A 27,893-nucleotide genomic window follows, 5' to 3' on the forward strand; every position below is an offset into this window, starting at 1 on the left:
GTTAACACAGTTAAAATGCACTGTGAACATGAACAAGCAATGAACGACTGTATTTTTATTAACTAACATTAACAAAGATTAATAAAGAGTGTAATGTAGTGTGCGTTCATGTTAATACATTAATGAATGATGCCGCCTTTAATGTTTTAAAGATCACAAGAGTTTTTCAGTCTCCAAAATAAATCTCTTTTGCTCACCAGTGAATAACGGGAAATAAAATGTATTCATGTTTATAGTAAAATATTTTATGATGCATTCATAAAATGTATTGTATTAATTATTTTCATAAAATGTATTTCCATAATTCATCTTTATTAAAGTAATGAGCAAATTTAATTGCATGAATTGTGAAATTGCACTGTCGTGTACTGTTTAGACATCTTCATGATGGAAACAAAAAATAAAATAAAAACGCATACAAAGTTGGTTTTGATAAGAATTGAAATGTTACATATAGTCATGACACTGCTGCCCTCTTGTGGTTCTTATGAGCTGAGACTATTACTAAACGGAAAATGAAGCCTATAAGCAGCAGCACTGTGCTAACAATAAATTCTTATTAAAATGACATTAAATGCAATAAACACAAATATTAATTTTGTGTATTCATATGCAATTTGTAATTGGATTTTTAGCACTGTCCTGAACAAACACTGTTTATATAAAGTGTACAAAAAATGGGGAATATGTGACTGTCCAGCATTACTTGATTTATTATTATTATTATTGGTCTTCGAGAATTGCTGTTTTACATTTTCAGCACAGTCAACTATTTACCATAGAGCTCAAACACAACGCTGAGACAATGAAACTGACAGACGACACACAAAGCAACAATTTTCTTTAATACATACAAATATATAAATAAGTTACTGATTTTAAAAAGCAGTATCTACACGAAACTAAAAATAAAATCATTTACAAGACATAACAATTTAAGGCATCTAGAAATATATTTAAAAAATCATTGCTTGCACAATCTCACATTCTCTGTTTTTTACATTCATTTGTTCCCAGAAGAATCGAAATAACAGTAATGTGAATGTCAATTACACTGGCCTTTGTTAGCAATCCTGAAGGAGGCTAGAGTAATAACTGAAAATATGTTTTGACAGATGATTAAAGTTCCCATGTGGCACCATGTAATAGAAAAGGACTATGAAAAGTTAAACCAGCAATCTGGTCCAGTCTATTTTTACAGCAGTCCAAGAACCTTTCTGCACTATATCTGTGTACATAAGCTATGACAAATACATCTGATTGTCCACTAACAAGATAAGGATAAGAAAAGACTAGCTGTGCAATGAATGAATAAACTGAGTATGGTGAAATACACTGGTCACACATCAAACATCAGTCTCCATGTCTCTGATATTGTTACAATGTAAAGGCACTGGACTGTAATCACAGTCTCTGGCCATCTTAGTGCTGGGCTTCAGTGAGTTAATGTCTTCATGAGTAAAGGAGCTCTTGAGCTCTCTGCACTTCTGTCTGTCCAGCCAGTAGAAGGACAGCATGATGAAGAGACCAGCGGTGGAGCCGGTTATGCTGCAGGCGAAGAACACATAGGCGTATTGGCTAGTGCTGTCGACCAGCATTCCTGGGAAAAAAAAAATCAAAAGTCACATAATAGAGAGAAACGGCGACCCCCACTTCTCAGCAGCTTTTGTTTCCAAATTTAGGTTTAACATTAATTTTCTATGTGCATTTCAGAAATGAAAATGCATGGATGAAAATCAAAGAATTAAATAAAGCGACTGTATTTCAAATTTGAAACGGTACTTTTATGACGCGATCTACTCCAAACCACACTCTCAGAAATAAAGGTACAAAAGCTGTCACTGGGGCGGTAACTTTTCAAAAGGTACACTTTTGTCTATGGCTATTAGGTTCAAATATGTACACTTTAAGTACTAATATGTACCTTTAAGGTACCAAAATGGACCCTTTAGGTACAAACGTACCTTTTGAATAGGTACCACCCCAGTGACAGCTTTTGTACCTTTATTTCTGAGAATGCCCTGACTTAATCAAATGATGTAGTAACTACAATATTGTGTGTGGCATAACATTTAATTGCTTCTGTAATTTAATAAGAATGTCAAAATATTCAGTTAAAATTCCATTTAAAAGTTTGGGGTAAGTATGAGTTTTAAATGTTTTTGAAAAAAGTCACCAAGGCTGCATTTATTTACTTCATCAAAAAATATATTAAAAACAACCAATATTATGAAATATTACTACATTTTAAGATAACTGTTTTTATTATTATTATTTGAATATATATTTTAAAATGTAATTTATTCCTGTGATGCAAATCTGAATTTTCTGCATCATTACTCCAGTCTTCAGTGTCACATGATCCTTCAGAAATCATATATTAGAATATGCTGATTTGCTGCTCAAGATTTTTTATAATCAATGTTGTGAATGAATTTTTGTGGAAACAGTGATACATAATTTTTTAAAGATTCTTTGATAAACAGAACAACATTTTGCAACATTATAATTGTTTTTACTGTCACTTTCAATCAAGTCCTTTCTGAATAAAGTATAAAAGTATTTTTGAAGAATATTTCTAAATAAACAGTTTTATTTACTGTATATTTACAGTTTGTAACAGTAATTTTTGTCCATACAAGTCAAAGGAAACCAAAATTGTTTGGTTACCAGCATTCTTCAAAATATCTATTTGTGTTCCACAGAAGAAAGAAAGTCACTCAGTTTTGGATCAATATGTGACCCTGGAGCACAAAACCAGTCTGAAGTCGCTGGGGTATATTTGTAACAATAGCCAACAATACATTGTATGGGTCAAAATGATCCATTTTTCTTTTATGCCAAAAATCATTAGTAAATTAAGTAAAGATCATGTTCCATGAAGATATTTTGTAAATTTTCTACTGTAAATATATCAAAACTTACTTTTTGATTAGTAATATGCATTGCTAAGAACTTCATTTGGACAACTCAAGGCGATTTTCTCAGTATTTAGATTATTATTTTTTTTTTTTGCACCCACAGATTCCAGATTTTCAAATAGTTATATCTCAGCCAAATATCGTCCTATCCCAACAGACCACACATCAATGGAAAGATTATTTCTTCAACTTTCAGATTATGTATAAATCTCAATTTCAAAAAATTGACACCTATGACTGCTTTTGTGGTCCATGGTCACATATGAGGGTGAGTAAATAATGACAGAAATTTATAACTATCCTTTTAAGGGCCATAAAAAAACAAATCAGGCTGATATAGTGTATATATAATTGTTTAACACCCTTAGAGCTCTTTCTTGAAATGTTTTGCTATTGCTAAACATCAGTTTCTCTGTAAAGAAAATGAATGGTATATTTATTTCTTTGAGCCTGCTGTTGTGCAATGAAGTGCTCCTATCATAGACTGATCAGCACCTCATTACCGTGTGCCTTGACATTTAAGTTTCCTTGGTACTGGTAACTGGAGAGGATCCTTAGTGCTTGATGTTCTGCTCACATACCAGCCTTTCTGGACACCGGCCTGTAAATGAACTGACCATCTCCTCAACTAATTACGACTGAACAGCTACCAATGACACGACCCTCACAGAATCTCTCTCTCTCTCTCTCTCTCTCTCTCTCTCTCTCTCTCTCTCTCTCTCTCTCTCTCTCTCTCTCTCTCTCTCTCTCTCTCTCTCACTCTCTCTCTCTCTCTCACACACATACACACACATTTGCATTTGTGGTTACGGGGACTCTCCACAGGCATAATGGTTTTTATACTGTACAAACTGTATTTTCTATCACCCTACACCTAAACTTAGCCCTCACAGGAAACTACTGGCAATTTTTGAATTTCATAAAGCACCGTTTTGTATGTTTTGTAAGCCTTTTGTTTTATGGGGACACTGGAAGTGTCCTCATAAGCCATGTTTACGTTGTAGTGCCCATGTCATTATACACATTTGTGTCCTCATAAACCATATATACCAGCACACACACACACACACACACTAAACCAACCCCTCACAGAAAACAGAAGAAAAAAAAAACTTCATTCTGTATGATTTATAAGCTGTTTTCCTCACAAGGTCAAAATTAAAATGACGGATAGTATTATGCTTGTGGGGACATTTGGTCCACATCGACCAGACTTCTTTCTTCCTTCTATAAAGGGATTAAAATGCTCTCATCATTTACTCATACTTCCCTGGAACACACACAAAAATGTTAAGTAAAAAATGTTGGTCTAATCCTTTATCCTTTATGAGAGCATATAATGGCTATGGGATGTCAAGCTCCAAAAAGCAGTACCATGTAGTCCATACAACTCGTGCTCTATATTCCAAACTCCCAGAGCCAGACTGGTGTAACATTTCAGGCCAGGAGTCTAATGTTCATCCTCATATAAGCTGACCCTGGACCACAAAAGCAGTCATGAGGGTCAATTTTTTTAAATTGAGATGTATAGATCACATGAAAGCTGAATAAATGAGCTTTCCATTGATATAAGGTTTGTTAGGATAGGACAATATTTGGCCGAGGTACAACTATTTGAAAATCTGGAATCTGAGGGTGCAAAAAAATCTAAAAGCTCGCCTTGTTGAGTTGTCAAAATTAAGTTCTTAGCAATGCATTTTACTAATCAAAAATTTAGTTTTGATATATTTACAGTACCCCAAATTTACAAAATATCTTCATGGAACATGATCTTTACTTAATATCCTAATGATTTTTGGCATAAAAGAAAACTCAATCATTTTACCCAAACAATGTATTTTTGGCTATTGGTACAAATTTACCCCAGCGACTTAAGACTGGTTTTGTGGTCCAGGTGTCACATATATTATTATCAAGAGTAATAAAACAAAAGCAGGGGAAGTGATCTTTTGTGTGTATTTCCTTTGATCCTAACATTTAAATTTATTCCAGCTCCCTATCATTTGACCTGCAAAAGGAAGCAGTGAGATGGATACAGAGGCCTACAGTGCCAACTTAAAAAAAACAAACAAGAGAAAATAACAGTAATTACTTATATTTATCTTTAATTATTAATTAAATTACTTTTATTTAATTAAAATTTGTTTATTACAAAGCTATTCTGTGCCTTTAATGGTTGAATATTGTACATGGACTATCTACTTCAAAGGACTACTTTTATGGTGCTTTTTTGTTTGTTTTGGAGCTTGAGAGCCACTTCGTTGTTGTACGGAAAAGAATGCAGTCTAGAGCCCTGCACGGGCCTCAAATTTAGGCCCTAGCCCGGCCCTGGCCCGAGACGCTCAGGCCCTAGCCCGGCCCACGTCCGACTGCTTATCAGAATAACCGGCCCGAGTCTGACCCGAGCCCGTCTTTTTCCCCCTTCTCCTAAAAGAGTTTATACTACTGTTTCGGCTATTAAAATAGTTCGGTTTAGTGTGTAATGGCAAAATGATTATATTTCGTTTTCTTTTTTTATTAAGTTAATTTAGAAAAACGTTTGGAGTATTTTTGTTCGTTAAATAGCCTATACGTTTTTTTTAAAGTAACGACCAAGCGGTCAGCTGCATGAGCTGATCATAGCCTATGTTTGATAAATGTAGCCTTCTCGTATCATCACGACTTGCCTAAAATAAGATCTATAGATATACTAAAACAGTTCAAGTATATAACAATGTTTAAACGTTAAACCTGCGCTATAATAATAATGTGCGCTAGCCTATAGGCCTATCTGAGTTTGTGCGGAGAGAGGAAGCTAAAGCGCGCTCTGCTGGACATGGAGGCACCAGCTTTGGATTTTTTTCAGTGGAAACAAATTAAAATACGCCGTCATTAATTTTTTTGATAAGAGTAATACATCATTTGGACCTGTAAAGGGTCTACTTGTATTTGTGTGCACTCGCAATACCAACAAAAGGTAGTTATTTTATCAAACAAAGAAAACAAACATGATGTGCTTTCTGCGTCTTTAACAGGAATTTCAGCTGAGCGAATACATGCCTCACAGACATGATACACATATCTATAGAAAGCTTTAAATTATCACTTAACGAAATAAAATAATTTATTTTATTATAATCTTAATCATAATCAATAAAGATGCATTTCTCTCTAAAGGTGCGTCTAATGAGGAGACTGCGAGTCAGGATCAGCAACTTCATCCTTGTGACACAGACTCAGAAAACATTAGTTTATTAGTAAATAATTCAAATATCTCCTTACTATTTCCTGCAGACACATTCATGGTTATGTTTGCTGGGGTTTTGCAGCAAGCTTTAGCCTATTGCGTGCATTTGAACAGAACTATTCAGCTGCGCTGAAGTCACTTGCTGCTGCCGGACACTAAACACCATCGAGCTGCTGCTCTCAGTCACGGCACGGTCTCCTGTTGTTTCCACCAGCGCGGCAATTTTTTTCATCACTAATCAGTAGACGTCTACAATATAAAATAAGGAGAAACCCAAAACAGGCCCGATGCCCGGCCCGGCTCTGAACTATGACGTGGAAATTGGCCCGGCCCTAGAGGCAGTCGGGGCCCGTTGGGCCCGGGCCGAAATGCAGGGCTCTAATGCAGTCTATGCACTTACACAAAATAAAATCACATGAAGGTGAATTTTTTGTCCTTGGCAAATACAAGCAAGCATGCTGTTTTAACCTACTAATACAGTACTATAGCATATGCAAACTTTAGAAAAAAAGCATTACATCACCTGCTAATGGCGGGCCAAGCAGCAGCATGATGCTCTCCATAATGCTGATGAGACCCAGGGCGGATGGGAAGCGGCTCATCTCGACTGTGTCCATCAGTACGGTGAACAACAAGGAGCCAATGAGGCTCATGGAAAACCCAAACACTATAACATACGCCAGCAGTACTGGGAAACTTGTCGCCATCCCGCAGACGCAGTTGCTTAATCCGTTGATTAGCACCGCTGTGGCAAACACGTAGGCGAAGTTATGGCTTCCACGGAAGCGAGGCAGCCCAAAAACCAGCGCCGTCGCTGGCCGAACGGTGATGTTGATCAACCCCAGGATGGCCATCAGTAGAGCAGCTCGGTCTTGCTCAATACCGTAAGTGGTGGCATAGGGAACCAGGTAAATGAGGGGCACCACGAAGCCCAGCATCATCCAGGACACCCCAAGAGCGTAGGCACAGAAGTACGGGTTACTGCACAGCAGGTCGAAAGCCATGTGCCTGCGCAGGAAAGGCATGACGGTGGAGAGAGTGGCCCGCAGACGGCCTTTCAGACCCTCTCGTTCCTGAGTAATGGAAAGGCAATTGGTTTTGAGTTGGCAATTGTTTGTCTGTCCGGTTATGGCTTCCATCTTTGGTTTGGCCCCAAGGGGGCGCATTACGGCCCCACAAACGCAGCAGTTCAGCAGGACCCCTCCTAGCACCAGAAAACTGCCCCGCCAGCCAAAGCTGCTGAGCAGATAGTTGGCTAGCAATGGTAGGGTGCTCAGCCCAAGTGCGGTGCCAGTGGAAGACAAGGCATTGGCGAACGCCCTGCGCCGCACAAAGTAGTGGCCCACCATTGTGATCGATGGCTGGAAAGACAAAGAGAATCCCATTCCTGAGAAGGAGAAGTGATAATTCAGTCCATGAGGCCTACTGAGCAATCATTTTTACGCCACTGTTTCTAAGAAGGTAATATAAAAGCCTATCTACCTGTGATAATGCCAGCAGTGATATACAGCTCTACCATTGTCTGTGCAAATGAGCTGGCTGCCATTCCCAGTCCGCTCAGGATTCCGCCAATAATTATTGTCACACGGCAACCAAGGCACTCCACGAGAACACTACATATGGGGCCTACGGAAAGACAAAGGCATTGTAATGTGAACAATGATGAGCACGGTTGGTCGTGAATACACAGTGTCGTGGTGTGCACACATCAGGTGCATCTGAGTTACAGATGATCCCGTTTAATGTCTGCACACATATGCAGATGATGACAAACAATGGTAGCTATTTGGAATTGAAACTCTCTATATCTGCAAATTAAAGTTTGGTCGCTGCATTTGATAAGCTCTGCTAGAAAGGCCTGATTTTGATTTAAGGTTATCAGGCTGCCATTTCCATGTAGTAATATGATGCTGCCCACATAAACATGGACTAGATTTACACAAATCACTCAATGACATGCAAGAGGAAAAAAATACACAAATTAAGTTTTTTTTTTTCTCATGACTTATTTATTTCGACCTTCTATTTAGTACATGGTGGCCGCTTTGTTCCCTAGTTTTGATTTTGTTAAAACTGTGTAATAGATTAGTACAATTTAGCCAAGATTTACTGAAAGGGAGTGAATTATGTGTGAAATGTTACCACACGTTAATAATTTGTGGGAACAAACTTTTAATTTGTGGCCACAATATGTGTGTGGGGTTTTTTTTTTGGGGGGGGGGGGGGGGGGGGGGGGGGGGGTTCTGTGGGGGCTCCGTATAAATGCACAATTTAGACTCTGAAGCATAGCTGGGCAACTCTGTTCGAAAACAGTACCAGAGTTGCCCAACCCTGCTATAAAGAAACAGTTCACCCAAACATAAAATAGTTTTTATTATTTGCACAACAAGATGAATTTAGTCATTCCAATTTTGTATGAATTTCATTCATCATTGAAACACAAAATGAGATGTGTTGGCAGAATGTCTGAACTGCTCTTTCCCTTCAAGGAAAGTAGATGGCCCCAAACAAGGACAAAGAAAACATTACAGTAGTTCTTTTTGTTAGAGCTTTCATTTTCAATGAAAACAGAAGCTTAGAAATTCTGTCTAAGATGTCCATTTTGTGTTTAACAGAACAATAAAAAAACCGGGTCGGAAAGATATGAGGGTGAGTACCTGATGACAGCATTTTTATTTTTGGGTGAACTAAACCTTCTTAGTTTTGTCTGTTGGATTATATTCACTCAACTGATATACTTCTGTCACTGTTTACATTTTGGTAGTAAAATATGCTTAAAGGGGTTATGAAATGGAAAATCAAATGTCCTTGATTTTTACACATGATGTTACTTTCAATGAAGGCATACTGCAAGTTTCATTACTCCTCAGTTTATAACATGAGGTTTTCTTCAGCCTTCTGAAACACCAGGAATTAAAATCCATCAGGATTTTGTTCCACATTCCTCTTAAAGTGTGCATGGTAGTGCAGTTTCAGGTAAGTGCGCTTAATATGGAAGGCAGATGGAGCCAAACATGCAGGAAATTTGAGCATGTCAACAGTTTTTTTTTTAGTAGCCTATGTATAAAGATGCAGTTTTACAGTATTAAGATTATGAATTTGTCTCTAAATGTGCACACATTCTGCTGTGTTTTGAACATGTTATACTTTTTGAAGTAGATTTACCTCTAGATTTACCCACACATTAATCCTTTCTTTAGTTCACTGTGGCATTGCTTTACTGATATCTACGGTGCTTTAGTCATTTCATTAATGTTACAATATAAAATGTTACAATAAAGACTTTCCAGGGCCTGTAAATTCTCGTCCCCTCTAGATTAGATTAGATTAGATTCAACTTTATTGCCATTGCTCATGTAAGGTACAGGGCAACGAAATGCAGTTAGCATCTAACCAGAAGTGCAATAAGCAGAGGTACAGGATATACAGTGTCTACAATATGTTACATATGTACAGAATATACAGATAAGGCAGTAGTACTATGGACATAATTTACAAGTTTTTAAATACTATCAGTATGATATACAGATGGGTGATATGAACATACTATACAGATGGATTGTGCAGTAAATGTATGTACACTATGAGCAAAAACTATGAAAATAATTACAAATGGATATGAATAAGCTATAAATTAAGATATATAAACACTAGTGCAATGAACATTGAAAGTGCATAGAAATAAAAATTTACAGTACATAGTACTCAGTGTGTAGATTGGTTGTTTTTTTGTTTTGTTTTTTTTAATCGATTGCCAAGGCCACTTTTTTAATCTAATGGCCAAGGCTTACAGTGCTGCTGGACAGGCCACTTCTGCCCTGCACACCATGGCCCTCCTGCAAGTTCACCAGGCCAAGGCGTTGAAGCAGTTGCACGAGGGTGGTGCTGACCCAGGTGTGCTGCAGGAACTGCGCACAGCGACGGACCGCTCCCCAAGGGAGATGAAAGTCACGGTGCGGGCCCTGGGTCAGACGATGTCCACGTTGATGGTCCAGGAGAGCCACCTATGGCTGACCTTGGCGGGTATGAGGGAGTCTGACGAGCATCGCTTCTTAGACTCCCCAATCTCTCTGGCCGGCCTATTCAGCGAAGCGGTGGAGGATTTCGCCCAACAGTTTCGCACAGAAGCAGATGGAGGCGTTCCGTCATATCCTGCCCCGGCGGGCTGCTGCTGTCTCCACCCCGCCGTCGGCTGCAGCCCCTCTGTCTGCTTATCGCTGAGGGTGCCCTCCTATGGCCTCCACCTCCGCTCCAGCTCAGCCACAGCAGCAGCCTTCACAACGCCCGTAGCATGGAGCTGGCCGCAGGAAAGCCCGTCAAGCGCAAGGGCAGGCGGCGTCCCTGAGACAGGCGACCCGGAGTCATTGGATACTGCTCTTCAGGAGATGGTGACCACACCACTCCTTCCCCCGGAGGAGAGCCGGGTGGAGAATCTTTTGTTTCCTTTTTGTTCTGTTCTGCCACTAGCTCCCCAGCCAGTGGTACCCAAAACCTCAAAAAAAGAGCAGTTTCCTTTTTCTCTGGGTCCCAAGAGGGCAAGGGTGGCAGTGCACGAGACACAGTCTCCACACTTCTGTCCCCCTCTCCTTTCTCCTTCGGGACACACTGCCTTTCGAGTCGGGTCCCTGTGCTCCACTTCGCTGCCCCACCGCGGGTACGTCGGTGGCTCCCCTGGTCCCGCTTGTACGGTCTCTAGGTGCCTGGCTAGCGCTCCCCAGGCCGTCTCGCTGGCTCCTGAGAACCATCAGACTCGGCTACGTGATTCAGTTTGCCCGGCGTCCTCCCAAGTTCAGGGGCATTCGGTTCACCTCTGTGTTGAACAAAGATGCTCCTTTCTTGTGGGCAGAAGTTGCGGTCCTGCTGGCGAAGGATGCGATAGAGCCAGTCTCTCCAGAGATTAAGTCAGGGTTCTACAGCCCCTATTTCATCGTACCCAAGAAAGGTGGTGAGTTACGACCAATCTTGGACCTGTGCGTTCTGAACCGGGCCCTTCACAAGCTCCCGTTCAGGATGTTGATGCAGAAACGCATCTTTCAATGCATCCGTCCCTTCGATTGGTTTGCAGTGATCAAACTGAAGGACGCGTACTTCCATGTCTCGATCCTTCCTCAACACAGACCATTTCTCCGCTTTGCGTTCGAAGGGCAAGCATATCAGTACAAGGTCCTTCGGGCTATGCCTGTCGCCTTGTGTCTTCACCAAGGTCGTGGAGGCATCCCTTGTTGCATTAAGGGGAGCAGGCATTCGAGTTCTCAACTACCTCGACGACTGGCTCATACTGGCCCAGTCTCGAGTGCAGTTGTGCGAACACAGGGACACGGTGCTCAGCCACCTCAGCCGGTTGGGGCTTCGGGTCAGCTGGGAAAAGAGCAAACTCTCCCCTGTGCAGAGGATCTCTTTTCTCGGCATGGGGCTTGACTCGGTCAACCTCACAGCACGTCTCGCAGTAGAGCGTGCTCAGTCGATGCTGAACTGACTGGAGACTTTCCAGCACAAGAGGGCGGTTCCACTGAAACCGTTTCAGAGGCTCCTGGGGCATGTGGCATCCGCAGGCGCTGTCACGCAGCTCGGATTGCTTCATATGAGACCGCTTCAGTGTTGGCTTCACGAGAGGGTCCCGAGATGGGCATGGCGACGCGACATGGTCGCACCCCGTCCTGCCGTCAGACCTTCAGCCCGTGGTCGGATCTTGCTTTTCTTCGGGCAAGAGTTCCCCTAGTGCAAATGTCCAGGCATGTTTTTGTATCAACAGATGCCTCTGCCATGGGCTGGGGTGCCATCTGCAACGGGCATGCAGCTGTGGGGCTCTGGACAGGGCCCGACTGCAGTGGCACATCAATTGCCTCGAGTTGCTAGCAGTATGGCTTGCTCTACGCTGCTTCAAAGCGCTGCTACACGACAAGCATGTACTGGTCCGTATGGACAACACTGTGACTGTTGCGTACATCAACCACCAAGGCGGTCTACGCAAATATGCGTTTCCCCCAGTGAGCCTTCTCGCACAGACCCTGTGCAAGGTCAGGGAGGACGAGGAGCAGGTCATCTTGGTGGCGCCGTACTGGCCCAATCGGACCTGGTTCCCTGAACTGATGCTCCTCGCGACAACCCCTCCTTGGCAAATTCCTCTGAGGAGGGATCTCCTTTCTCAGAGAGGGGGCACCCTCTGGCACTAGGTGGGCTACCTTCAGCAGTAGTAAACACCATCACTTCAGCTAGAGCCCCGTCTACAAGACACGCTTAAAGGCTGAAGTGGAACCTGTTCGTCGATTGGTGTTCTTCCCGCCGGAAAGACCCCCGGAGAGGCCTGATCGCAGTCATGCTCTCTTTCCTGAAAGATGGGTTGGAGCGAAGGCTGTCTCCCTCCACCCTCAAAGTGTATATTGCCGCTATTGCCGCACATCACGATGCAGTAGACGGTAAGTCTATCGGGAAGCAGGACTTGGTCATCAGGTTCCTCAGAGGGGAGAGGAGGTTAAATCCTCCGCACCCTCATCTGGTACCCTTGGGATCTCCCCTCGGTCCTGACAGCCTTGAAGGTGGAGCCCTTCTAGCCTCTGCAGTCAGTAGAGCTTAAGTTTTTGTCATTGAATACAGTGCTCCTCACTGCATTGGCCTCATTCAAGAGGGTAGGGGATCTGCAGGCATTTTCGGTCAACGATTCGTGCCTAGAATTCGGACCGGGTAACTCTCACGTTGTCCTGAGACCTGGATATGTGCCCAAAGTTCCCACCACGCCCTTTAGGGATCAGGTGGTGTACTTGCAAGCGCTGCCCCAGGAGGAGGCAGACCCAGCCATTGCTTTGCTCTGTCCCGTCCGTGCCTTGCGCATTTACGTAGACTGGACGCAGAGCTTCAGGACCTCAGACCAGCTCTTCGTCTGCTTCGGAGGACAGCAGAAGGGAAAGGCTGTTTCCAAACAAAGACTTGCCCACTGGATCGTTGAGGCTATAGTCTTGGCCTATCAGGCCCGATGCTTACCGTGCCCCCTTGGTGTGAGAGCACACTCTACGAGAGGCGTTGCTTCTTCTTGGGCACTGGCACGGCGTGCCTTGATAGTAGACATTTGTAGAGCTGCCAGCTGGGCGACACCTAACACGTTTGCGAGATTTTATAATCTCCATGTAGAGCCCGTGTCCTCCCGTGTACTTGCCTTAGATAGCCAATAACACTGGAACCTGCTCGGTGTCAATCATGCTTGCTGCGCCATTCCCCTCTAAGGACTCAGTTCCTCGCGGCGAACCCTGTTGAAGTTCCTCCCGCACCCTCGGCAGTCAGGCGTGGCGGAGCGCCAGACGCCAGGTCCAGCACCCGTGTGTTTGCCCAAGGTCAGCCCTTGTGCTGGGCTAGGTGCCCGTGTGTAGAGATTCCCCTTCAGGTGATCCCACATGCGTATTCTTCCACGGTACGGCTCCCCTCACGGTGAACCCTTGTCTTTCCCTGGCAGAGACCTTCTGCCATCTCTGCTGTGTAGTTATCTCACCCCAGGCTGGCTGAGTCTACCTCAGAGACTTCCATATGTAGTACTGCCCCTAGCCAGTCCATATGTGTAATCTCCACATGGTACCTCCTTTACGCAGGATGTGGCTTCCATAGCGTTCTCCTACTTGGAGTACGTTTTCCCAGTGTTATCCATTCCCACTGTACAGAACAGCAGTGGCTGTCATCTCTGCCTAAGCCCTGTCCTATCTTCCATCCCAACTGGTGTGCGGGGACTTGCCGGCTTCCGTAGGGCACTGGAGGGGGTCAGCAATAGTGATGTTTTCATAGGGATCCCATTTTCATCAGTCACTCTGACGTTACGTCGAACGTGACTGACTGAAAGGGAACGTCTCGGTTACGTATGTAACCCTTGTTCTCTGAAGGAGGGAATGGAGACATAACGTCCCATCGCCACAGTTGCTGTACCACCGTTGTACGGCCGGGGCACATAGTCTCGGCTCCTCAGCAAAAAACTGATGTGCGTTTGCACGCTCTCTCCTTTTATACCCGCGCTACGGGGCGGGGTGCGCGTGGTGAAACATGCACGCCAACTGTCATTAGCTTGTTTTGTTAACACTCTAAGGTGATTGGGCTCTCGGGCGAGATCCCATTTTCGTCAGTCACTCTGACGTTACGTCTCCGTTCCCTCCTTCAGGGAACGAGGGTTACATATGTAACCCGGAGAAGAGGGCAGAGCTTCAAGAGCTCAAGCTCCCGAATTAGCAGTGCTAGCCTTTGCAAATAAACATTACAAGCCTGTTATCTTTACAGAAAACATACTCTGTTTAAAAGTCAGTTATCTGATTGTACTGTGCATAATAAATTCACGTTTGTGAATTACACAGACAGGGAGCACAACGCGATAAAAATAACAACATAGCTGGTCTCATGGTGTATGGCATGCTATCACAAACTTTGTAAGTCCCACTCGTGATTATGAGCTCAACAAACTCAAGCGATCGACTCACAACTCCTTGTTACAAATATGGTAGAACCATCACTTCTACCACAAAAGACTACTTTAAAAATAATCTTCCTGACTAATCTCAATTCCTCAACATATCCAATATCTCAGAACAACTTGATGATGTAACAGAAACTATTGACTCTCTCTTTTCTAGCACTTTAGATACGGTTGCTCCTTTACGCTTAAGGAAGATTAAGGAAAAGAGTCCAACACCGTTGTATAATGAGCACACTCGGGCCCTAAAGAGAGCAGCCCAGAAAATAGAGCGCAGCTGGAGAAAAACTAAATTATTTTGTATTGCTTGGCGGGAAAGTACCCTATCCTACAGAAAAAACATTAAAAACTGCTAGATCTGCTTACTTTACGTCTCTTTTAGAAGAACACAAACCCAAGTATTTATTAAATAACGTGGCTAAATTAACAAAAAATATAACATCAGCAGGTGCAGACATTACCCAGCAGCACAGTTGTAATGACTTTATGAACTACTTTACTTCTAAGATCGAAACTATTAGATATAAAATTGTAACCATGCAGCTGTCAGCCATAGTATCGCATCAGATAGTGTACTATAGATCCCCTGAGGAACAATACATTTCCAGTCAGGTTTTAGACCATATCATAGTACTGAGACTGCTCTCATTAGAGTTACAAATGACCTGCTTTTATCATTTGATCGTGGTTGTATTTCTTTATTATTGCTACTGGATCTTAGCTCCGCGTTTGACACTATCGACCACAACATACTTTTAAATAGAATATAAAATTATGTTGGCATTAGAGGAAGTGCACTGGCATGGTTCAAATCGTACTTATCTGACCGCCATCAATTTGTGTCGGTAAATGAAAAGGTATCATACGATCACAAGTGCAGTATGGAGTACCTCAAGGCTCAGTACTTGGCCCCTTATTTTTCACACTTTACATGTTACCCTTGGGAGATATCATTAGGAAACATGGTGTTAGCTTTCACTGTTATGCTGATGATACCCAGCTCTATATTTCTTCGCGACCTGATGAAACTTACCGATTTGCAAAACTAACGGAATGTATAGTTGATATCAAAATGGCAATTTCTTACTGCTAAAATCTGAAAAAAAGAGGTGTTGATTATTGGACCAAAAACTTTTGCATGTAATAACCTAGATCACTGTGTAATACTTGACGGCTGCTCTGTAAATTCTTCATCATCAGCTAGGAACCTAGGCGTACTTTTTGATTGCAATCTTTCCTTCGAAAAACATGTTTCTAGCATTTGTAAAACTGCATTTTTCCATCTTAAAAATATATCTAAATTACGACCTATGCTCTCAATGTCAAATGCAGAAACATTAATTCATGCATTCATGACCTCGAGGTCATTCATGTAAACGTTGCTCTACACGTTTAATAATCAAACTCCAGCTGGTTCAAAATGCAGCAGCTAGAGTTCTTACTAGAACTGGGAAGTATGACCACATTAGCCCGGTTCTGTCAACACTGCACTGTGAGCTCTTATCGCATTATAGTCCTTCACATCCGCTGCGATCTGTTAGGATTGTTAGGTGGATTGTTAGGCTGCATTAATTAGGTCAACCGGAACCGGGAGCACTTCCCAAAACGCCCGATGTACTTGTTATATCGTTAGAAGAATGGCATCTACGCTAATATTAGTCTGTTTCTTTCTTATTCCGAGGTCACCGTAGTCACCCAGATCCAGACTGTATCCAGATCAGATGGTTACTGCAGCCACCCGGATGCAGTCTGTATCCAGATCAGATGGTGGATCGGTACCTAGAGATGACCTCTACAGCCAGGACACCTAGATGAGCCCCAGAGACTGATTCCCAGTGAAGACCCTGTCTCCAAGACGGCCATCAGGACAAAACCACAGGAACCAGATGAGTCCTTTGCACAATCTGATTCTGCTTTAGCCTAGATTTAAACTGCTGATTTTGTCCAGCCAGAGGAGAATGACACTATTTCGACAAACTATTTCCCCCTCTAAATACTGTAAATATGATATAAAGCCACCCAGCTTTATATCAAGCCGATGTAAAGCTGCTTTGACACAATTTGCATTGTTAAAAGCGCTATACAAATAATATTGACTTGACTTTCATGTGCAACTTTTAACTACCACATTCCTATTTACAATCATTCATGGGCAGCACCAGTGAAGAAGACAGGCAGAGACAATGGTAGCTTTAGCATCATTAGCCTGACAGAGTCTGGAGCAGACGTTCGCCCACGAACCGTTGGCATTGATCCCTACACGTATTGGGGACTTTATCGATTTTTTCCAGGACATTTCCTTCCACGGCTCAGATGGAGGAAGTCAATGGAGACTCCTATGTTCGTTAGTGCATCCCAAAACACAACACTTGAAATGCCTCTTTGGCGCTGACATTGTACAGCTCCAGCAGCTACAGTGTCTATGCTTACAGGGCAGCATCACAAATGGGACTTTTTCCCCTCTGTAACGTGAACAGAGGGAGAATCTGAAACAGCTCCTTCTGAGAGACTGTTTATGATTTTTTTAGATTATAGATTTTTTAGATTTTTACCATTACAGGCTGGATGTTTTCACACACTGTGGCCACACAACTGTGTTCAAACACCTTATAAAAGTGATTTTTGCATAATAGGTCCCCTTTAAGACTCAATGTAACAACAATGCTACTGCTACTACTTCTTTTTAATTTTAGCAGTAAACCTCTGTTGTGTGGGTTCCATCTGATTACAGTCTCAGTGGTTTTCCCCGGCTGTGTAGATCCAGTCTGTTCAGGCAAAGTCTCGGAAACACCACTCCGAATGCCTTGGTCTGTTACATCTTTCACTTCAATGTTTTCCTCATTGTTAATGATCTTAGGATTTACAAACCCGATTCCAAAAAAGTTGGGACACTGTACAAATTACGAATAAAAAAGGAATGCAATAATATTGAAATTTGAAACTTCCACATCATTGCATTCTGTTTTTATTCACAATTTGTACAGTGTCCCAAATTTTTTGGAATCGGGTTTGTATATCATCGTACTCTGTGTGTGTCTCAGATGTCTGTGTTTCTCTTTCTTTGGTTGTCTTAGTTATGAACTTCACCGACCTATGTTTTTGGACCGCCCCTGTGTCAGGATAGTACACTAGATAAGCTGGACTGTTTTTTAGTAGCCAATAAAAACACCCTGCTCACATCTAGAGTCTACCTTTCTCTTGTTTGCAGGCAAAACATATCGATCCAAATTTCTGCAGTTTGGAAACATCTGGCTTTTTGCCTGTGAATAGCTCATATGATGTTTTCTTTGTACATCTACAGTAGCACCTATTTCTCACGTAAGTTGATGTTTGCATAGCGTAGTTCCACAAATCATCTGGTAACTCGCTCTCAATCAGTAAGCACCTGCTGATGTCATAGAGTGTTCTCCAACCTCTCTCTGCTGTGCCATTCTGGTGAGGCGAATAAGGTGCAGACGTTTCATGTCTAATCTTATTCTTCGTTAACAGGGCCTGAAAGTCTCGACTCATAAACTCAGTGCCATTACCTGAACGGATGCACTTGACTTCTCCATAAGGTGCTATGTCTGCCAAGAACTTTTCTGTGGCTTGGACTGTGTCTGCCTTAGACTTTAGAAAATACACTAACATAGTACCTGTAAGAGAACTGTTGTGTGTGTGTCATGTGTTCCTGCCTCTTGTGCCCATATTTGGTTTGTTTCCTGTCCTTGTCTCATGTCATTAGTAGTTTATTCGAATCCAGCCGTGTCTGTTAATTTACTTGTGTATTTATAGTCCTGTCTGTGTTGTGCCATTTTGTCTGGTCTACTCGTTACTCCCCGGTGTTCCTGTCAGTGTCTGCCTTGCCTTGTCCTGCCCTGACCTTGATGTCTTTAAGTAAAGTATTATTTGAGTTTACATCCTCGTTTCCGTGTTTCCTGTGTCCTCCCTGCTGTGTGCACCGTGACAGAAGACCAGACCAAGTACAGTAAGCGTCGTCCCTTCACTTCGTTTTGTTTCGTCCAAGTTTTTCTAGTGTTTTTTTGGTTCCTGTGTTTTGTGTCATACCCGCCGTTTGCGGGAGTCAAGCCCGCCGGATCGCCGCTGAGTCAAGCCCGCCGGATCGCCGCTGAGTCAAGCCCGCCGGATCGCCGCTGAGTCAAGCCCGCCGGATCGCCGCTTAGTCAAGCCCGCCGGATCGCCGCTGACTCAATGCCCGCCGGATCGCCGCTGACTCCAGCCCGCTGTTCGCGGGAGATCACGCCGCCGTCCGCGGCTCACCATCCCCGCTGTTCGCGGGAGATCACGCCGCCGTTCGTGGCTAACCTAGCCCACTGAATCGCGGGGAAGGCCAACCCGCCGTCCGAGGTCACTCGGCCCGACACCGGTTGGGGCTGCCTCCAGCCCACCGGTCCCTGCCGTTGGGATGGTCAGCCGGCCAGCTGCCACCGTTGTTGTAGTGGCAGCCGGCTGCCGCCGTATTGACCAGTGACCGAGGTCTTTTTAACTTGTTTCTAGCCCCGGAGGGCTCCTGATACCCCCAACATCCCCAGGGAAATTTTTGGGGGGGGTAGTAGGGTTCCGGCTGTAGGGGCCGGGCCGAGAGGGGTCCGAGGCCAAGGCTCCGTAGACCATCTGCCTTGGCCTTCTGTGCTCCCTGCACCGCCATGGTCACCTGAGCCCCTGGCTCCACCATGGCCTCCTGGGCTCTCCTGGGTCTCCGCTGGTCTCGTCCAGCTCTCCTGGGTCTCCGCTGGTCTCGTCCAGCTCTCATGTGTCTCTGCTGGTTTCGTCCAGCTCCGCTGTGTCTCCGCTGCTCTCGTCCAGCTCTCCTGTGTCTCCGCTGGTCCCGTCCAGCTCTCCGATGTCTCCGTCTGTCTGTATCGCTCTGGAGGTCCCTGTCCTGTGTTCCGGTCCGTGTCTGTCCTGAGAGGCCTCCAGAGCGCCCACCCCCCCCCTCCCCGATGGAACTGTTGAGGCTCGGGACGAGCCTTTCGGGAGGGGGGAGTAATGTAAGAGAACTGTTGTGTGTGTGTCATGTGTTCCTGCCTCTTGTGCCCATATTTGGTTTGTTTCCTGTCCTTGTCTCATGTCATTAGTAGTTTATTCGAATCCAGCCGTGTCTGTTAATTTACTTGTGTATTTATAGTCCTGTCTGTGTTGTGCCATTTTGTCTGGTCTACTCGTTACTCCCCGGTGTTCCTGTCAGTGTCTGCCTTGCCTTGTCCTGCCCTGACCTTGATGTCTTTAAGTAAAGTATTATTTGAGTTTACATCCTCGTTTCCGTGTTTCCTGTGTCCTCCCTGCTGTGTGCACCGTGACAGTACCTGAGTAGTCGTCTGTAAAAGACTGTGCATACCTGTACCCTTCTTTGCTCTGTGTTGGCATAGGGCCGGCCAAATCAGTGTGAATTAGTTGTAAAGGTTTCGCTGCCTTTCTGTCTGTCTCTCTGTTTCTTGTCTGAGTGAATTTTCCCTTTGTACACACTTCACATATCCGATTTTGTCTAACCGTGCTTCCTTTTATCTCCATGCCTCTAACCACACCTTGTAACTTTTGTACATCTTCGTAGTTACAATGACCCAAAATTTCATGCCACGTTTGTAAATCATGACATACTTTGCATTGATCAACACTTTCTTCAATAGTTGGCAAATAATAAAAATTTCCACTTTCGTGGATATCAAACTTGCTACCGTCTTTGGTAACCATCTGACTGTCCCCCTTTTTAAAGGTAATTGTTGCTCCTCCATTTGTTGCCCTTGCTACTGAGAAAATGTCATGTGGGTATGAAGGCATGTACAGTGCGTCCCTTAGTTGTGCTCTGTGATGTCCTCCAGTGTTGTCTAGGAAGTAAATCACTGCTGTCCCTCTTCGTTGTGCCATTCCGCTGCACTTTGTTCCATCGGCTAGTTCCACTGAATGAGTTTCAGGTTGAAAAGAGCTGTCAAAGTTTTTGAACTTTCTGATGTCGTTCACTATGTGAGATGTTGCTCCGGTGTCTACCATGATGCCTTTTCTCTTTACGTTGTCTGGCAGTCTTTGATACTCTGAGTGTTTGGCTTCGAAGAGGTGGTCTTGATCACTGTCTTGTTCATCTGCAACCTTTCTGGCACCATCTTGGTCACCCTATTTCTTGCACAGGAATTCTGCATGTGTACTATTTTTACAATGGTTGCACCACACCCTCTTGTAACACTTTCTTGCTTTGTGTCCTTTTATTCCACATTTATAACATGTCACATCTTCATCTTTTCTATCCTTATTGTGTGACTTGGAAAAGCCTCATCCTTGTCTCGTATGCGTCTTCATCACATTATCTGTAGTTTCTGCTCCTTTCAGTTTCTCTACCTCCTCGTAAATCCACAGTCTTCTTTTGAAGTCTGTGAACATGACTTTGTCCTCATTTTGAGTAATGTGGACGGCTAGCGGTTTGAAAGGATCTGGTAGCCCACGGAGAATCATAGCAATGGTCAGCCCGTCGCTCATAGTTTCTCCTGCATCTCTCAGGGCTGTGATGATGTTCTCTGCTCTTTATTAAGTAATCGGTAACCTTCTCGTTGTCAGTAATGCGTATCTGGGTTAACGATGTGTACATATTTATTATCCATGGCTTACTTTTCCCTGAATAATGTTCTTTCATTATTTTCAGAGCCTTCCAGCCATCGTCAGCAGCTTCATGTCTTATCAGTTCAGCGTAACAATCAGCATTTTTTCGTCTGTCTTCGACTAGCTGTTCAGTGTCGGCATCAGTGGGCTCATGCAAAATAGTCTCTTTTAGCTTCAGAGTATGCAGATAGCCTAGGAATCATACTTATCTTCCAATCCATCAAACAAAAGCTGCGGTACCTGGAATCCTGCCGCTCTACTCGCAATTTTGTGGAGTCGCCGTCTTTTTGCTTCTTTTCAGCAAAAGCAAAAGCAAAACGTTGCTCAGGGTTTATTCACCTCTTCAGCATGCTCTTTTATTCAGCATAAACTTTTCACAATACAATCGTATCAGCTCTCATACAACGTAGAGACGTAAACACGTTACAACATACATCATCACTTTCGTACCTTAATACCTTCAAGTCAAACAATAGGTCATTTGTCTGATACCGTAATGCAATGTATAAAAGTGCAATACCTAACAGGGGTGTACTCACTTCTGTGAGATACTGTGTATATATATATTTGTTTTTTTTTAAGTAATCCTCCTAACTTTGATCCTGTCCCATGTCTAACCACTCAAACAAATTGAGCAATGTTCTGAAATTGTTTATACTTTTCAGGAAATCAGGCTATAAGGCTTATTTATGGTTGTCTTTGCACATTAGCCTGGAAAAAACAATTACACACCTTTAAAAATATATATTTTTTTTAATTAGAGTCTGAGAAGGTATCATATCATAAGACACAAAGAGTGAAAACGAGTGTCAAAGAATATCATCACTTTATGGCCTTTTTTTTGTGTTAAATGATAAACTTGATTTGATGTGACACTTTGCATGCAATGAGCACAGCGGTTAGTACAGTGCAAATTACTTCAAGCTCTTTAAAACATCAAGGGAGATTAAACATTTGCCCTGCTTAAATGAATGCTTTAGGCATCACGGAACTGCATGAAAACAAACTCATAAGATTTTTGGCACTAACTTGTCCAGCTGACAGCAAAGAGAAAGGGCTGGATAGACAAATACACCTTTCTCAAAGAAAAACAATGGTATCTTGGCTGTTCCAGAGCCAGTCCAGGAATATAATAACAACCTCCCGCCTGATTCAGAGCTGGCTGGCTGAGCATAAGCATTTCAGTTCACTGGTTCCTATAAAGTGTGCACTAGGTTACACTTTATTTCGATAGTCCACTTGAAACATTCTACTACTAACTAGTAACTTCGCAACTACATGTCAACTAACCCTTTGTCTTTACTGTTATATAACTATGGTAATGGTTTGTAATGGTTGCATATCTGGTGTACTTTGTCCTCAAGCACAGCTGCCTAGTAACAATGAATGAGCTGCATTAAGCTTGATAAAAATGCAGCCCCCCCAAATCCTTTTCACCATGTCGACTATTCTTTGAGTTAGTACTGACTGGGATGGTGTGCAATAACTGGATAAATTTCCCTGTAAAGTGATATGCACACTTCTAACAATTTAGAATCTCACTTAAGATGGCCAAAACTCCCGCTGTCATCCTCTGACCTCTGCGTATGTTTCATGTTATGAAACAGATCCGTGCTGCACAACCAATTAAGTACAGTAACTTGATAGAAGTGTTTTTCAGATACTGTACGTAACCCTGTGGTGCTGGTGAATGCGGGAGCGCTGTGAGGATTGCATCACAAAGCTTGGATGAATTAATGCATCAAACACATGAAGGTGAAAAACAAGTACACTTCCATAATGCACTTAAAGTGCTCTATCTTATTCTACACTAAAAATTATCCTTTAGTACTTCTTAAGATAAACTTAAGATCATCTAAGTGAACTCAACTGTGCTATTTTGAGACACCATGAATATGAACTAAAATGCACTTTTAACATACTATCTTTGTATTTCAAAAATGTATTTAGCTACCACTTGTAGTACACTTGAGTGTACTAGTGTATGAAAGATGGGTTCAAGTGCATTTTAGTTCATATTCATGGTGTCTCAAAATAGCACAGTTGAGTACACTTAGATGATCTTAAGTTTATCTTAAGAAGTACTAAAGGATAATTTTTAGTGTATTAAGTACAAAATTAATGCGTGAAAATAGAGCACTTTAAGTGCATTATGGAAGTGCACTTGTTTTTCACCTGGGGTAGTATTAGAGATCCTCCCTACCGCCTGCATGCAGCACTGCCATCATGATGGCTGGCACCCATGACGTTTCAGTGTTGCTGGCTTGGAAGTTGTTCTGCAAGTCTGTGTAAAATATCCCGATGCAAGAAGGGAAAGCCAGAGTCATTGCTAAGATCAGAACGGTAGCCGCAACAACCACCCAGCCCCAGCCACCATCAGGCGCCACCGGGCCACCACTGCTGTCCTCCGCTCCTCCAGTGGACTGATGCTGCACCTCTAAAATACTGGAGGAGTCCTCTTCCTGTTGGTCCGGCTCCTCAGATCCAGGATCTGTTTCTACAGCAGCGCTGTTTACCTGGGCCTGATGAACCTTCACACCCTCCGTCATTATGTCTCCTCACTCAAGCGTCTACAGGGATGAGACAACAAGCAAATGATCATCTATTACAGTACTACCTAAACACATGTTAAATGTTGGTTTATGTTTTGGATGATTTTGGAATGTATACATAAATAAATAAAAAATAAAAATCTTGTATTGTCAAAGGGAGATTCAAACTTTTTTAAAGTCGACTCCACTTCATCCCAAATACTTTCAAAAGGGTTAAGGTCAGGGCTTTGTGGTGAACAATTTACTGTATGTGTGAAAATGATTTCTCACGATCACTGAACCGCTATTTCACAATTTGGGTCTAATGAATCTTGACATTGCCATCTTGAAAATGTAGGCCTACATACGGGAGCGCGGGGCACAAAGTAATGCGGGGTTAGTTGTAACAAACGTGGTTTAAATGTTTCCACACATGCTAGCATAACAAAATTTACAGTATTTACTAGTTACCATATCAACAAGTGCACCAAAATTCAAAAGTCTTTTGAAGATATCACTGAACATTTATTTTACCATGGTAAAATTAAATTTCTGGCTTCAGTAAGTTTGTCATCTCAGTTTTTACTATTCATTTAAAATGAGACAAATCTGCTATTATTTTAATCTCCATTTTTTTTTAATGCTTCGATAACTAGCAGAAGGCACTAACCAGTTTTAAATTCCAGTTGCGCAGAAGGGGTATGTTGTAACATTGCATTACTATGTGCTCCATCGTTACACTATGCTATTCGATGACATTATCGATGTAATTTACACTATTTACTTTATTTTTAATGGGAAACGATGAGAAACAGGTGACTAAAGACTGACAGTCAATGTTTAATGTTCAATTTAAAGCATTTTGACCCGTTTATGTGGGCCGTCCCATTCCTGGTTGCAATGTGTTCATTGTCAAACTCCAAAATCTGATTATTTTTAATTCTTAAAAATGCCGTTATTTTATTTGAAAAAAAAAATTGTAATAATTGTATTGACAAAATATTTTAGTTTACCTTTAGTCATGTTACAACATGCCCCTCAGATGTTACAATGTACCCCACCTATGGGGCATGTGGTCACATTTCACTTCCATTTTTTGAGGGTAAATAAAGAAAAACATACACTGTAATTATGAAACAAAGCAACATATATGTACTAGACAAGTGTCTACCCCATGTGGATTTACACAAACTGACAAAGTCAAAGAGTGTTATGTTGTGCTCCGCACTATACCCTTCGTCTTCTGACATGATTGTGTGAGAAATAAAAGCTACACTCTACATCAGTTATAGAGTTAAAGGATTTGAATTGATTTTAAGCACTCCTTTTTGCATGCAATTTCTCTGGAAACGTCTTTGCTTTTAAATTAATATAAACTGTCGCAAACATTTAGCCACACAACTTTTTGTGTATTGTGAGTGCTGAGTAACTTGATATCTGTTAGATCATTGTTTGTGTCAAACACTGAAAGCCATATAATCCTGTGACAAAGCAAAAATAAATAAATAAATAAAACTTAGATTTTTTTAATATTTTTTTTTAAGTTGAGGCATATTTTTATTCATATTATATTGTATTATTAGATTATTGTATGCAGGCTAAGTATGCAAATATTTTATTTTACACTTGGACTTAGGGTTAGGGTTATAAACAATGTGCAATATTGATCTTAAGGTTTCTGCATTTTTGCATTTACGTTTTTGAACATAAGAAATGTATTAGTGAAACATTTAAATTGGTCTCAAAGAAGTCATCAAATTCTGACGGTTTTGAATTCATATTCTTCTCACTTTGCCTTGTTTAAAAACAGATTTTGATTTCTTTATTTATTATTTATTTTTATATTACGAATTTTATTCGTAGGCTACTTCAACATATTAGGCCTACGTTGCATGTTATCATATTTACCATAATTTATCTAATGTATCTTTATGATAGCCTACACCAAGACAAAATAAGCTTTCTGACAAGCTCTGTACAAGAATAATTGACGAATTCATTTGAATTGATTTGACGTAGCATAAGTTGCCTACAATGTATATTTTTTAGTTATTACTTTTTCTTTTCTGCTCCATTGTAACTGTTTATAATAATAATATTAATAATAAGCCAACATTCAGTATATGAGTTATTGAAGAGCACCGGTCATCCACACGGACCTTTACGCGTTTAACAGTCTCCGTGATTTTTATTCGTTCATCCGCTTCATACTTTGTTCACCTGTCTCCATAAGAGCGGCTTGCCAAGCCAGGACTTGAACGCGCAGCAGGCTATCGGTTGTTTCATATTGGCACAGCGCGAGTAGCCTAATTCATTTTATTATAACACAATTAAAAGTGCCTTGATTCACAATATAAAGTATCTAGATCATATAGCTCACCTTTATACAGCAAATCCTAAAAACGCAAATGAAGCTGATGACCAATATGTGTTTCCTCACCTTCAGGAGGTAGATTACATCTGTACCTGACGCTGAGTGGTCCTCGTGTGTGCGAGCTGCCCCCGCACCTGTGACCCGCGGGACTGAACGGCACCACCGCGCTGAGAGAGACGGGATGCATGCAGTGGGGATTAGACACAACTCGTGACTGCTGGCTGCTTTATAAACTACGTTATGATTTCTTAATCACTGCCCCTTTGACACGCTATCGGACTCTAACGTAATAACACCACAGTGTCGCCAATCTCATCCAGGTCAGTGCGAAGAGCATCCCATGATAAAACGTGTGAGGTTTTGCTTTTTCATACTAAATTTTTTTTTTTTTTTTTTTTTTTTATATTTGGTAGTTAGGTATACTACTCCCAGTCACCACTGTTCTGGGGTTAAAGTAAAAACGTGAAAGTAGCCTATACTAATATAATTGTCAATATTCAAATATATAATGAATGATATTGAAGACTGTGTTTAGTTTATACAGTTTGTGGTGCTGAGTCATTCTGGAGGTGAGTATTATGTGCTCTAGCATTTGATGGCTGACAGTTAAACCTTTTAAAACAAGTGTTCTCTTTAGCTTGCTTGTGGATTACTGCACCACATCAAGCATGGAAATGTGATAACACACACACACTATATATATATCAAAATATTTGAATATTTCCTAAGATAAAAAAAAAGGATTTGCAAAACAGAAAAGTTCAAGTTGTTTAAAGTATGTTCATTAATGAACTCAATACTTGGTCTGGGCTCCTTTAGCACAAACTCCAGCATCAGTGAGGAATGGCATGGAAGCGATCAGCCTGTGGCTCTGCTGAGGCACTATTGAGCCTTCAGCTCGTCTGGATTGTTGGATCGACTGTTTCTCATCTTTCTCTTGAAAATATACCATAGATTCTCTATGGGGTTCAGGTCAGGCATGTTGGCTGGCCAATCAAGCACAGTAATATACAAAACCACTTTGAAGGGGTTTTGGCACTGAGGGCAGGTGCTAAAGTCCTGCTGGAAAAGGAAATCAGGATCTCCATAAAGCTTGTCAGCAGATGGGAGCATGCTCTAATATTTCCTGGTAGACGGCTGCATTGACTTTGGACTTGATAAAACACAATGGACCAACACCAGAAGATGTCACGGCACCCAAATCATCACTGACTTCGGAAACTTCACACTGGACTTCAAGCAGATTAGATTCTTTGCCTCTCCACTCTTCCTCCAGACTCTGGGACCTTGATTTCCAAATGAAAAGCAAAATTTACTTTCATCTGAAAAGAGGACTTTGGACCACTAAGCAACAGTCCAGTTCTTTGTCTCCACAACCCAGGTAAGACGCTTCTGACATTGTTTCTGGTTCAGAAGTGGCTTGGTAGCCCTTTTCCTGAAGACGTCTGAGCTGGTGACTCTTGATGCACTGACTCCACTTCAGTCCACTCCTTGAGAAGCTCTCCCAAGTGTTTGAATCAGCTTTGCTTGACAGTATTCTCAAGCTTGCGGTCATCCCTGTTGCTTGTGCACCTTTTCCTACCCAATTTCTTCCTTCCAGACAACTTTGCATTTAATATGCTTTGATACAGCACTCTGTAAACAGCCACCTCTTTCAGTAATGACCCTCTGACCCTCTTTGTGGAGGGCATCAATGTTCATCTTCTGGATCATTGCCAAGTCAGCAGTCTTTCCCATTATTGTGGTTTCAAAGAACAAGAGATAGCCAGAATTAATACTGTAGGGATGGTCATTAATTGAAACTCAAATGTAA

The 27,893-nt window shown here is 42.1% G+C and overlaps 1 protein-coding gene across 1 annotated transcript; it reads right to left on the reverse strand.

Moving 5' to 3' along the window:
* Positions 1–1,346: 1,346 nt before the first annotated feature.
* LOC306866408 (monocarboxylate transporter 6-like) lies at positions 1,347–26,296 on the reverse strand (the record flags this gene model as incomplete). The annotated part of the gene is made up of 5 exons (XM_079411608.1): positions 26,147–26,296; positions 23,379–23,745; positions 7,630–7,773; positions 6,671–7,534; positions 1,347–1,600 (listed from the first exon to the last, which is right to left on the reverse strand). Exons 2-5 carry the CDS (start codon positions 23,722–23,724, stop codon positions 1,347–1,349), a joined length of 1,608 nt encoding a protein of 535 aa, XP_079267734.1. The 5' UTR covers positions 23,725–23,745; positions 26,147–26,296.
* Positions 26,297–27,893: the final 1,597 nt, after the last annotated feature.

The sequence above is a fragment of the Barbus barbus genome (assembly GCF_936440315.1).
Source record: "Barbus barbus genome assembly, chromosome: 4".
Lineage (NCBI taxonomy): Eukaryota > Metazoa > Chordata > Actinopteri > Cypriniformes > Cyprinidae > Barbus > Barbus barbus.